Genomic DNA, 12935 nt, shown 5'->3' on the forward strand with positions numbered 1-12935 from the left:
CAATGAATCTGAAGTATTGTTGAGTATTTTCAAAATATAAAATAAATACAACACAAAAATCCTTAACTTAGTCCTCTAAATTAGAATGAATGACTTCATCACTCCTCTTCCACTACATGCCGTTAGTAACTTCCTTTGAAAGGAGCATGTTGTGGTCTTAGACACAAACCACTGAACAGGATGCTTGTCTCAGGTACATTTACAAAATACCCATGAAAACCTTACCTTTCTCAAGCGTACAATGAGAATATAAGGGTACCTAGCTCATCAGATTTTGTGAAGAATGAATGAGGTAACAAATTCAAAGCACTTATTCCTCAATAAGTGTTAGCTGTTGGGAATATAACTGTTATTATTACTGATGTTTCACCTATGTTTAAGTTAGAGATTTACATGTATGTTAGCTCTTTGGGGGCAGACATTTTTATTTATATTCCTCACTATTATTATGAGGACGTGGCTTAGGAAAAATGTTTCCTATATTTTTAGTAAAGTCAGTTTTATCTCTATTGAATTAGTCATCTGAATACAAATTGCTTCCAAGGTCATTTGGGCATTGATTGTAGCAAGTGAGCAGAAATGTAGCTACAAATCTAAAGAACTTAAGATATAAATGTTATGCTTCTATTATGCCTAGTATCTACTCAAATCTATTTAATAAATAAAACTTCTATTGCAAAAGTACTGGTTTTCTCATTATGTCTTTCCTTTTCACCTCAGTGCTGTTCTCATCACCTCACGCTGATTCTCATCACCAGCCTTTGTTATTTCTACTTCCCCAGCTCTCATCCTGTCCAAATTAACCACATGTGTTAAGTCTGGAGCAGCTGAGCGCCATGAGGAGCCCATGACCAGGGGACATCACACTAGGGCAAGGAGAGCGTCCTCAGATGTGAACACAGAGAAGAGGGTGCTTAAAAACTACCTGCTTAAAAACTATCTGCTTAAAAACTACCACAAGGTCTCTTCTTACTGTACTGTCAGGTTTACCTTCTATCATATATTTCCTAAAAGTAAGTAAATTTGTGGAATTATATGTTCTTCATGATTAAAATTAAGTACCAACAAAACTAGGGAACAAAATTAAAATTTGCAATAGTAATGCAAAGCGATAACGATACCCCTGTGTATTCTAAAAAGTAAATACCTTCTTACAATATGAACATGGTTCTAGTGTCCAGAAGCTACAGTCTTTGGGTCTGGTAGACCAACCCTCCTCTGTGCTCTGGAGTGACTGAATTTTCTAACCACTTTTCTCTCTTTCAACCACAGCAAAACCTTCCTTCACACAGTCCACTCTGACCTTACTTTGGCTTATTCTTGGCAGGAATACACCATTTGCATATCAAGTCAACCTTTGTTTCTTTCTCATTAGCCCAAGAAAATTAAAGGAGTATTCTTGACACACACATGATCATAATCCCCAAGCAAAGAAACAAATATCTTAAATGATTATGAGGTAGTTATCCAAATAATTTAGTATGCAATTATATTATTTTTTCAGATTATCATCAAAGTGAACCATATGCAAGAAATCTGCAAGATAACTTGCTGATGCCTATTTGAAACACTGCAAGAGAAGGCAAATATATTCTGATCTGTGGAAATTCAGTCTAAGCCTACTCTGCTATTTTCCTTAAGGCAACAGGGTTTAGTACTACTCTTCATGTTTACTGTAAAATGTAATATTGGTAACAAGTTAAAAGTTTTTATGGGTACATATTTTTTCTTAAAATAGATCATATGAGGAATGAGTGCAGAGGAATCAATCAAAAAGACATAGATAGGAGAAAGAGCAACTTGGGTAGTCTATATCTCCAGTGACTGGCTAGATCAAATAAATGGAAGGTCTTTGATCCATACGAGCTCTTGAGGGTTCAGGAGAAGAAAAAATATTTTGATTAACATGCTGTATACGAGTCAGTCCTTATACCTATGTTGATTATGAATGAAGATGTGATTCAAAAACTGAGTACATTAAAGACTTTTAAGAAGAAATTGACAATGATGTCATTGAACCAATATGGATGGCCTTTAGAAAACTATTTAATTTGGTCCAAATTATTTTTCTGGCAGTAGGTAAACCAGATATGATAAAACATGAGACTAAATACCCTAAGAATTGAATGCTAACATTTCCATTTTTATCTGACATTGTTCTTAGGAATAAAACACAGTGAAATACTTTGAGGAAAAAAATCTTTTTTTCAAATGAACCAAATATGTGGTAGAAGGTAAAATATTAATGTCATTACTATGGTGTTTTCATATCACATATTTAGAGCAAACAAGTCAAAAAACAAAATGGTGATTTGTAACATTTTAAACAGGGTGAGGGGGATTTCTGGTTCTCTCTTTTTTTTTTTAATCATTTGTGAACTTTTTTCTTTTCTAACCTTGTTTCTAATCATGACTTAGGTCCCCCTACTACCTCATTTAACTACTAGTTCTATTAATTTTGAGAAACTGTCTTATTGATAATATTTAGAAATTAGAATGTTAATAGCTCATGAAAAATATATTGCTGAGCTGTTAAGTTCACTCAGAATTTATGAACTATGATTCTGTTCCTCAAATACAAGAGTGTTTTAAAATTTAAGTTCCAAGAGGGCACTGGGGTGGCCTAGTTGGTTAAGTGTCTGACTTCAGCTTAGATCATGATCTCATGGCAAGTGAGTTCTAGCCCTACATCAGGCTCTGTGCTGACAGCTCAGAGCCAGGAGACTGCCTCAGATTCTGGGTCTCCCTCTCTCTCTGTGCCTCTCCAGCTCCCACTCTGTCTTTCTCTCTCTCTCTCAAAAATAAACATTAAAAAAATTATTAAATAAAAAAATAATAAATTTAATTTGCAATATAAATGGTGGTACTATTTATTCAGCATGGTAACTTATAAAGGTCCACCTTCCAACGTGATTCAAGTATTGAAATATTAGGAAAGAGAGACCTAGAAATCGTAATGGACTTGCTCTAACAACATGTTACTCAGTCAGTGGTGCAAATGAGGAACACACTGCCTCTGGTGGAAATAATGAGTAGCCAAGAAGAAATCTCCAAGGAATTCTGACTTTTCCCACCTAAGTTAGTCCACTAAAAAGTAAATTCAGACTCCACTGTATAATCTAAGAAAGACAGAAAGAGTTACCCAAAAGTAACTCCTCACTGTTTTACCAAGACATCTAAATTTCTCAGCTTTAGTACATTTCCTCCTAGAAATAAACCTGTGCTCTACTGGGATAAACAGCATCATGCATTGAGAGAGAGAACACAATAAGAAGAGGTTAGACAGATGTATAAATTAGTCACCAGAGCACTAACTACCACTTAAATAGCATTTTGGCCTTGAAGACTCTTACTAAGAGCATTTGATTCAAACTTTTGCATAAAAGCAAAGTCTTATTCTTCATGGAAGGGAAGAACCAGACAAAACATTTTATTTTATATCTAGATATATGGGTTGTCATTACAGAAGTGACCTTGGAGATAGCCATTAAGCTTCACTGCATTTCTTAATGTCCCCTTGGTTCAATCATAAATTGAGATCATGACATTATGAGAGTATTTATAGAGTTAATATTTTCTAGCTCTCATCTGGGTCCATCTTTCTTCAGATTTCCTGCCCGGTATATAGAAAAGGCCCATTTGGAATTTGAGAAAGCATCCAGAGACTTTTTTGAAAAGCTATACTCGTCCGAAACTCATACATTTTTGTTATTAGCAGATGTAAATTTCAAGGGGAAATACCATACACTAAGAGCCATTTGGGAATATTCTGTCTTGTAAGGATGACTTACACTTTTCGTTTGAATGGCATGGATACTGAGAGTTTAAACTCAAAACTCATCTGTACTCTAGCTCTGAATCACTCTTTCTGTGAACTGTGCATTTTTATGATAAACACACACATGTGCATAAAGTATGTGACCTCATTGGCAGTTATCTGCAGTGTCAAAAACCACTGGCAGATACCCAAGAATTGATTGACATATATCTTATAGAACTGGAGTTAATTAATAGGTCTACCAATTCCCAACTGTACTACAGGAAACAGAAAATCTGTTTAATACAGTAATCAATGACATACTGTGTGTGGTCAGAAGACATTCACTATATGGCAAGAGTAGATTTTGGAATACAGTATTCAGGAGTGTAAATATTGCTATTAAAATGCTAGCAGTGTAAAATAAGGCCTATTTTTCTAACTGGAAGACTAAGCAAGGGTTTTCTCTTTTTTTTTCCCTCAAACTATTTATCATTACTTAAAGCAACTGCTAATTTCCTCCTGCAAGATCTGAGGCTGTTAAATCACAAAGGGAGTCTTGATTTGCTTCCAAAGTGATGTCTTTACTTCTGTGACATCAGTTATCTGAAAAGCTAAGTCCACTGTATCATTTCCTAACAGTGAGTTTCAACAATTTGGGGAACTCAGTGTAAGATAATGAGTTATTTTAAAGAAAGAACACAGCAAAGAAAAAAATTGAATGTTAAAATGTCCACAAAGGCCACAATAAAAGCGAAAAGCAAAATGTTTTTTTCTTTTTTTTTTTTTGTATGATGAAATAATCTTCATTATATAAAGGCAGAACAGAGGTTTAAAGAGGATACTAGTTCATTATTTTATGTAGTATGGGACAGGTAATAGCAAAGCATTCATGCTATTTATAAACTAAAATATAAGACAACGATATGTCCTGGTTCTATATGAAAAGCCATCCTTGCAAACAAAAGTTACTAAATTCAAACTTCACGAGAGCTAATCCAACAATTGTAGCCTCAGTTCTGATCACTGTACCTTCTTCTTCCAATCTTTCCATCATTGTTACTCTTTTCCTAAGGGCATGAAGCACACATTGTCTCTTCAACTTCACAAACGGCATTAACTGTCTAAATTCAAGGGTAGGATTTTAAGTACCAGTATAGATCAACTTAAAGCAGATTCTCTCTTAAGGCAGCTTAAGCATTTGAAAATTAAATCTTATACTGTCTAGACAAGCTATCTTGATAATATCTTTTCCAGAATTTCCTAGATTGTCTGTCTAGACCGCCCCAAATTCCCCCAGATGACTGCATAATCATCTTTCCTCTGACCACTTAAAAGACTCTGGAACAATATTTCCCAATATATTTGCCATGTAAATCAAGGCCATTGAGCTTCTGAAAGAGGACCTCTCTCCAAAGCTCTGAGATTCAGAATCTCAGGAAAATACCTGCATCCCAATATTCTACCTCAAAGGAGATTAGAAGGGAAGCTTTATTTATTTCGGTGGTAGAAATGGCTTCCTCCACTTTCCTGGATAAGTGGCTTGGCTCCAGAACCTGTACATTTCATTTCCCCTGCCCACCCATAAGAGAACAATGAACACTTAATGAGTTATAAAGGAAATATGCTGTGAACTCTCCTAAATAGCAATTTCAAGAAAAAAAAATCAGTATTTTTGGGAAAATGATACAAACATGGGAACAATAAATGGTATTTTAATTTAAATGGCCATCAAGATCATCTAAGTTTAAAATTTTTAAATGGAAGAATTTAAGATAAAGTGCAGAATCACCTAGTAACAATGGGAGCTCAGTGCAGTAATTTACAATATCTGATCAAGTGAGGTACAAGATGACAATTACTTACATGAAAGACGGTAACAGCGAGATGCAGATTTTTATTTTAAAAATGATAACATTCTTTCAGTACCTACTACCTATTGGACAATGTTAAACCCTCACAACAGCCATACATAAAACAGACACACAAAGAAAATAAGTAGCTTATTCCGGATCAAGCATCTAGTACCAAGTGAGGTCAGACAAAAGTCCTCCACTCTAGGACACGGGACACTTGTTTAACAATGATGGGATTAGAACTCATTGAGTTTCTATAACAAAAAAAGTCAGTGGGTCATGCCCTTACTAGGAGGGTTGGAAGGCAGTTGGAGATAACAAGTCAACCTCTCATTTACAATAATATGGACACTGAGGATAACAGGGGTTTTGTTCAGTTTTGTTTTACATAGTATGAGACAGAGTCTGAGATGTTAAATAATTTTTCCAGGGCTCCAAAGCTAGTGAGTTGTAGAACAAGATCAGAAGCCAGATGTGACTTCACAGCCCATGTCTTTTCTATTAATCTGTGCTAGGAGCTCAGCTCTCCTGATTCCATTGCTCTGTCTGGACAGCATGATCCCTGACAGACTGAAAAAGTGTAATACGATGTGGAAGGAGTTCTCTAGAGCTTTCTCCAGAGTACAGAATAGTGGGGCAATTACCCCAGGCCTAACTGTTGGGGTGCCTGACTATAGGAACAGATGAGAAGAAAGCAAAGAGGGAGAGATTTCTCCAGGAGGTACTGGAAGTCAAGCGTACAAAGTCTCCTAGATCACGTGCAAGGAATTATTCCTAATTTCATCAATACGAAACAAGTAATTTAAGTAGAACGGCTTTTCCTTAAAGTTAGTTTTTACTTAAAACTCTTGGGTACATCAGCAAGTATACTATACGTGCTTGTACGGGAAAGAAGGAGGAAGGATGCACCGGGGGGAACCGGCTGATGAGGAGCAAATACTTACACTGGTGAGGCCTTGGGAAAGTGTTTTCATCTTTCCAGGATCATCAGTTAAGTAATAATAATTGTGTTTGGTCTAGAAACCACATAGTCTCTAAGGTGTCTACAAAGATGTTATAGCACAGACTGTTTTGATTTCTAAACCTTTGGGTTGAAAGAACGTTTTTGTATCACTTTAGGACACCTTAAGAAAATTTAGGGAGAGAATCTATAGCTACAGAGAAGTGGCTCACGTGTGAATTATATTTTATCTTCGGGATTTCAAAAATATTGGAGAAATAAATCCTTTATTTGTTGAGTATCTCTGAATTCCAATTTGGAAAAAAATTCTGTCACAAATGATGCTCTCACCATTTGTTCTTTTTGGCATTTAGTGCCAAAAAATTATAAAAGGGCTTATAGTTGAAGGCTTACTGGTAAGCCCAATTCATGGAACCACTTTCAATATCCGTAACTTTTCCTTTCAGTATTTCCCTAATCTCTAGTGTTACTTAAACTTACCTAACTTTAATTACCTAACTAAAACATCTCTTATATTAAACCAATTAAAGAAACATTTCTTTTTCTTTTCCATACTGCCAATATTATAGCTCAAAATAGAGAAAGAAAGCTTAGTTGAGTAAGAACACAAATGTGAATAATTTAGGTCAAACATGAGATCAGACCATTGTGCACATGTATGGCATCCTTCCTTAATCCCTAGGCAGAAGAAAACAACTGGGGTGGCAGACACTTCTGGCGGAGGATGGAAATGGAGGGGAAAGCTGGCAATACACAAATGAAGGAGAAAACAGTACACATTCAGCCTGCTGACATCTGCTGCACATGCAAAATGGATTGGACTCTGTAATCCAGGGCGAAAGCAAATGCTTTCTTCCTTCCTTCCTCCTGTTCCATAGTTATCGTTGAGTGATGGTCTCATTCTTTTTGCATTCACAGATTAAAATTAATAACAGCATCTGAATTTGAAGTAGATCCCACTGAATAGCAAACCAGAAGCTAAATGAGCTGAAGAAATTAGTAATGAAGCATTTGAATAGGAAGGGGTCATGGACAAATACCAGTTTTTAAAAGCCAGCTTTAGTTTACCTCAGGATGATGTCCAATTTCAATGTAGGTGCAAATTGGATGAAAAGCCCCTGTTCCACAGGCGTACAAGTGAGTCTGATTATAAGCCTTAAGCACCTTGATGAAATTAGCACATTCTTTCTGTAAAACAAAAGGAAAACCAGTGAGTTCTAGCAGTCAGCATGGCTGAGGTATCCTCTAGGGTGCTAGGCATGCTTGAACAGATTTCTTTTCTTTTGTGTCTTTTTCACAACATTTTTAGGGCTTATTATCCTATTATTTGTTCATATTATCTAATGAAATAAACTATAAAAGCTCTTATCATTTGGGGGGGTAATAAAAGATTGTCTTCCATAACAGTTCATTAAAACTATTTGTAATTTATTTATATAAAAGTGGAATCAAGGTATAGATAATTGTTAATCACAAGTGACTTTTCTAGAGATGAGGGGAACAGGAAATGATATGATTAATTAAAGATTACTTAAAGCACACACTGATGAAATTTCTTTGCAAAAATAAGCTTTAAGTTTAGAATAAAACAAAAATAAAAGATAATAAAGCTTTTTATTAAACATGAATTTTAAACATTAGTAGTAGTCAATAATGATGGGTGCCTGCCTTTAAACTTCAGTTCTGCTCATTAGTAATCTCTATAGAGTCTAAGAAAGTAAAGCTGCCTCCTCTCCAAAACATCATTTCAGCCTCAAAGACAATGCAGAGTATATTTCTACGAAATAGGGAAGATTAGTTAGAGTACTGAATGTCTGTAGGTGGAAAGATCTTTTATGGAGTGGCTATAATTAACAAATATTTTCAGGAGGTTCATGGACATCCTGAACCCATGAACCCATACATGCATTCCCTGCCCAATGAGCCACAAATCCCACAGGTAAGAATGCTTAGTTCTTAGGAGATATTCTAGTCATATCTTATTATTTATAGTTTAGATATACCTGCCATTGTATCTTCTGAAATAAAAGATCACTTGAAAAATAAAATGGAGAAAGGGGCACCTGGGTGGCTCAGTCAGTTGAGCATCCAACTTCAGCTCAGGTCATGATCTCACAAACAGTTTGTTGGTTCCTGCTACACATCAGGCTCTGTGCTGATAGCTCAGAGCCTGGAGCCTGCTTCAGATTCTGTGTCTCCCTCTTTCTCTGCCCTTCTCCTGCTCATGCTCTGTGTCTGTCTCTCTCTCTCTCTCAAAAATAAATGAACATTAAAAAAAAATTTTAATAAAAACAAATAAAATGGACAGAGCCATTTATATCCTTTCTATATATTCTACCTGCAGGTGCTGTGAAAGAAACTGTTTTTCTATAAACAAATAGGAATCTCAGCCTTTTGTCCCTGTTGATGAAAGATTTGGGAGAAAAATCAGATAATCAGAATATAAACTGATAATTTTATTACCCAAAAAATCCAGAGCAGAAAAGACTTAGTTTTTGCAAAATATTTTCATTATTTTTTTAATGTTTATTTATTTATTTGAGAGCATGTGTGCACACACAAATGGGGGAGGGGCAGAGAAGAGAGGGAGAGGGAGAATACCCAGCAGGCTCCACGCTGTCACCGCAGAGCCCAATGCAGGGTTTATCTCAGGAACCAAGAAATCATGACCTGAGCCAAAATCAAGAGCTGGGCCCTTACCTGACTGAGCCAGCCAGGCACCTCACAAAATTATTTTTAAATAGGTGAATCTATATCAATATTAAAAAGAAAAAAAAAAAAAAGAAAAGAAAACCCAAACTGTCAAAATAGTTTCAAATAAAATGTTATGGTCTGTTAATCATATAAGGAATCTTAAAAATTACATACATATAAGTAGAAAGTATGAGTTCATCATGGAATACATAATATCCACTTTGAAAGTAGCCAAATGAATATTCATATGCTAAATAATAAAAACTTCATCGAAAACTATTTTATTATTGATCATAGATTATCCTAAGTTTGTGTTTTACCTGTAAACATTTGGAAATAAGAACCAAATACGTAACTAGAAATGCAGATAAAGATGAAAAGCAGACTCTAATGTGAGCAAGGCTGGCAAATATAATAGAAGATAGTGTTGATTCCAGCACCTCAAAGCATGGAACACTTCCAAATTCACTCTGTGTAACATGTGACTTTTCAAGTGAAAGCTCAGAATGCATTTGGACTTATGTGGTCAGTTGGCGTTTATAACTGAGGTGTTACAATGATGTAAGTAAATTTCCACATGATGTTTGTATTCTGTGTTTGCAGCTGATAATTTTGGTCTTAATTCTATTGCCCCCATAATAAGCAGCAGACAACCAAACTTAAGCAGAATAATTGTTATTTAAATTCAAATAACTGCTTTCCATTACCACTGATTTTTCTGGGATGAAACCTAAGGGTGTCCTGTTAATATACTGCCCCAAAGATGAATGAGACCTATTTAAGGTAAAATATGTAACTTTCAAGTTATGACTCCTCATACTTTCTTAACATATGCTGAGTAGTTTAGGGAAGTAACTAAAATAAACATCTAATTTCTCCCACTGTTTTGCCACTTAAATCCTGACTCTGTCTGGTAAAGCAGTACAGCATATAAAATTAAGCTCTCAAATCAATTAATTTTAGAAGTTGCAATGAAGAAAAATTTCCTAACTTAAAGAGTATATGGATCTTACCCACATTTAATGGTACATCTTAGACAAAACAGATAGAGCCTAACTTCCAAGACTCTCAGCAACAAACTGCCCATTCTGCAACAGTTTCTCTCCTCCCAAGAGGCTAGGGCATGAATGTCTAGGCAGGGGAAAGAGGTTGTGCAGAGGGAAACATCTGATAAACTCATTTACAAATGAGGCCATTCATAAGTCTTACCCAAAGGATTTATTTGTACTTTAAAGAATATTCAGTCATTTGCAAAGAAGGCATTTTCAGGAAAATGTTTCACAGCACCCCATTTTTTGAAACATGTAGGTGGCCACATACTCTTCTTTAAGACAGCCATCCCTAATTGTGGACTCAGTATTACAGCATTCATGATTATAAATAACCAGTTCCGGCACCGTATGTTGAAACCAAGTAAATGGCTATCTATATATTGGTAAGCAAACGAATATTCTAATAAATAATAGTGGCAGAACCAGATGGACATCTTGTTCATTTTAGAAAAGAACAGGCTTCCAGTTTGCCTGCCATGCCTTAAAAGACACACATGCAATTCTGAATACAAATCCAAATTCTCTAATCCCACTAGTAACACCTAAGTGCATCCTAGAAATCTGAGAAGAGACCCTAGTTCTCTGGGACAACAATAAAAGGAAGCATTTTATGAGCATGGATACTTGTAAAGACAAATGGAGACTCATGCCATCTCTGTAACTGTTTTCAGTCCTAAAATCAATAGGCTGGTGAGTTTATATCTCTTATAGACTGGGTAATTGATTAGCAATAATTAGTGGTTGAAAAACTCAGGGTTCTTAAAACTACAGAAGTGAGCCACACTGAATATCATAATTTTAGTTTGTTGTCTATTAACTATCAAAGAAGTATTACTATAGTACGACAGCTAGCCCTCTACAGAGCTGCTGGAAAAAAATCAGTCACAAGACTATAGCTGTGAAACCTGGCAAAGGGTTCTACTGAGAATACTGATAACAGACTCTATCTGTGCTACAAAGGGACTAGACCCACCCAATTGGCCTAAGGCCTGGAATGATCCCCTTCATTTCCCCAGTGAACTCTCCTAGTTGGCAGCAGGCTGTAATGTTGCCATGCCCCAGGGCTAGCTCAGCATTATTTTGAAAGGAAGGTTGATGCAAATAGAATGGAGAGAAATTTCTTAGGTTTACAGAATAGGTTAAGACATTTGAAATGAAACAAAGACAGCGAATGAAGTACTTTCAAAATTGGCTAAAAATAGCTGCATGGAAGCAGTGAATTAAAAGTACTGGACAGAGAAGAACCAAAAATTTGAAGAAGACATTGTTAGCAAGGATTGTTCTTTAAACAGAAAACCTACATAAAAGAGTATCAATTCTGTCATTCATTTGCCTTCACTCTCTAGCTTGTTGCTGCCAAGGTTTTTTTTGTTTTTGTTTTTGTTTTTTGAATGTTCCAAAACAGGATACTCATTTTATTTGGAAGCAGCCTGGACATTCCTCTAAAAAAGAAGGAAGCGTGGCAGAAAAAGGAAACACACTTCACACATTTCTGTTCTAGGGAGACAGAAGAAGAGTGATTCTGACCTTTTCTTGAACCATGACGATTCTTAAAACTTAGAATGTAATGTACTTTTTGGCATTAAACTACTGCACTGCTTTGCTCAGCACCGGCGGATTTACAACGTAATAAAGAAAATGTAATCAGTTCAAAATGAATTCATTTTTCAAACCTTGATCCTTTTTGGAATTTAAGTTGATATACACAGACAAGTTTAGCAACAAGTTGGCTTCCCAAGAGTCAGGTAACCATACTGACCTCTTATTTTACTGAAATGTACTCCAGACCAACAGCATTATGAATTGTTAACTTTCCTAGAAGTAAAAGTAAGGGCAATAATAAACCAGTAAGCCCCAAGGCTGCACCTGAAGAACAATGATTCATCATCCTAGTGACAAACCGTTCACACTTATTTTTTCAATGTTTCTAGTGCTTTCAGATTAAATTGATAGAGGAATTAAACAAAAGAGATATTAGCCTGGAAAAATAAATTAGAAAGAAAATGTCTACCCCCAGAAAAAAGATATAGGAGCCAAATGCACTGTGATTCAAAAACAAACATTACAAATATGTAGCACTGATTAGACTATGTTACGCAGACTTTTCCCGGACGGTTACAAAAATAAAGTCCATCCATCTGTCAAAACAACTGCTCCATGCATGAAAATTAAAACAGAATTGAGGTGTTTTTAACTAACTTCCGATAATTATACTTTCTACAAAAGAATGTAATTTACCTCCAATTCCAATTACCTCCTTGCATGTTCTTAAATTATGGATGGAGCAGTGAAATGTTACTCTAAATAAGAGAAAAAAGGAGAGAAGGCTGTGAAGATGAACAATTTCTATTCAAATATATTCAGTTCATGATTAAATCTAACAACTTGTTCTGGTTCAAATAAAAATCCGCCCAAAATGAATGGGTATAGTGTAGTATTGCCTCAGGTCAGCGAACATTCATTTAGAAGAAAAAGTCTCTATGTAGTTTATGTAGAAATATTTTAATGTTTAATCTACCATCTGGGAAAGCAAAGGAATCCTTTTCCTATCATGATGGGTGGATACATTTCTGCATGAAAATCCATTAATAAGCTTAATTCCTGAAGTTAATCTG

General features: G+C 35.5%; 1 protein-coding gene across 1 annotated transcript in view; it reads right to left on the reverse strand.

Moving 5' to 3' along the window:
* SEMA3A (semaphorin 3A) overlaps positions 1-12935 on the reverse strand; it is a 202685-nt gene that overhangs the window by 119235 nt on the left and 70515 nt on the right. The window contains exon 4 of the mRNA XM_047096879.1: positions 7643-7762. Within this exon, the coding sequence (XP_046952835.1) occupies positions 7643-7762 (120 nt within the window). The remainder of the gene's footprint in view (positions 1-7642; positions 7763-12935) is intronic.

Source organism: Lynx rufus, unplaced genomic scaffold, assembly GCF_022079265.1.
Source record: "Lynx rufus isolate CCGP_SWC_20201006 ecotype Redwood Valley unplaced genomic scaffold, mLynRuf1.p SCAF_4, whole genome shotgun sequence".
In the NCBI taxonomy this organism is placed as follows: Eukaryota; Metazoa; Chordata; class Mammalia; order Carnivora; family Felidae; genus Lynx; species Lynx rufus.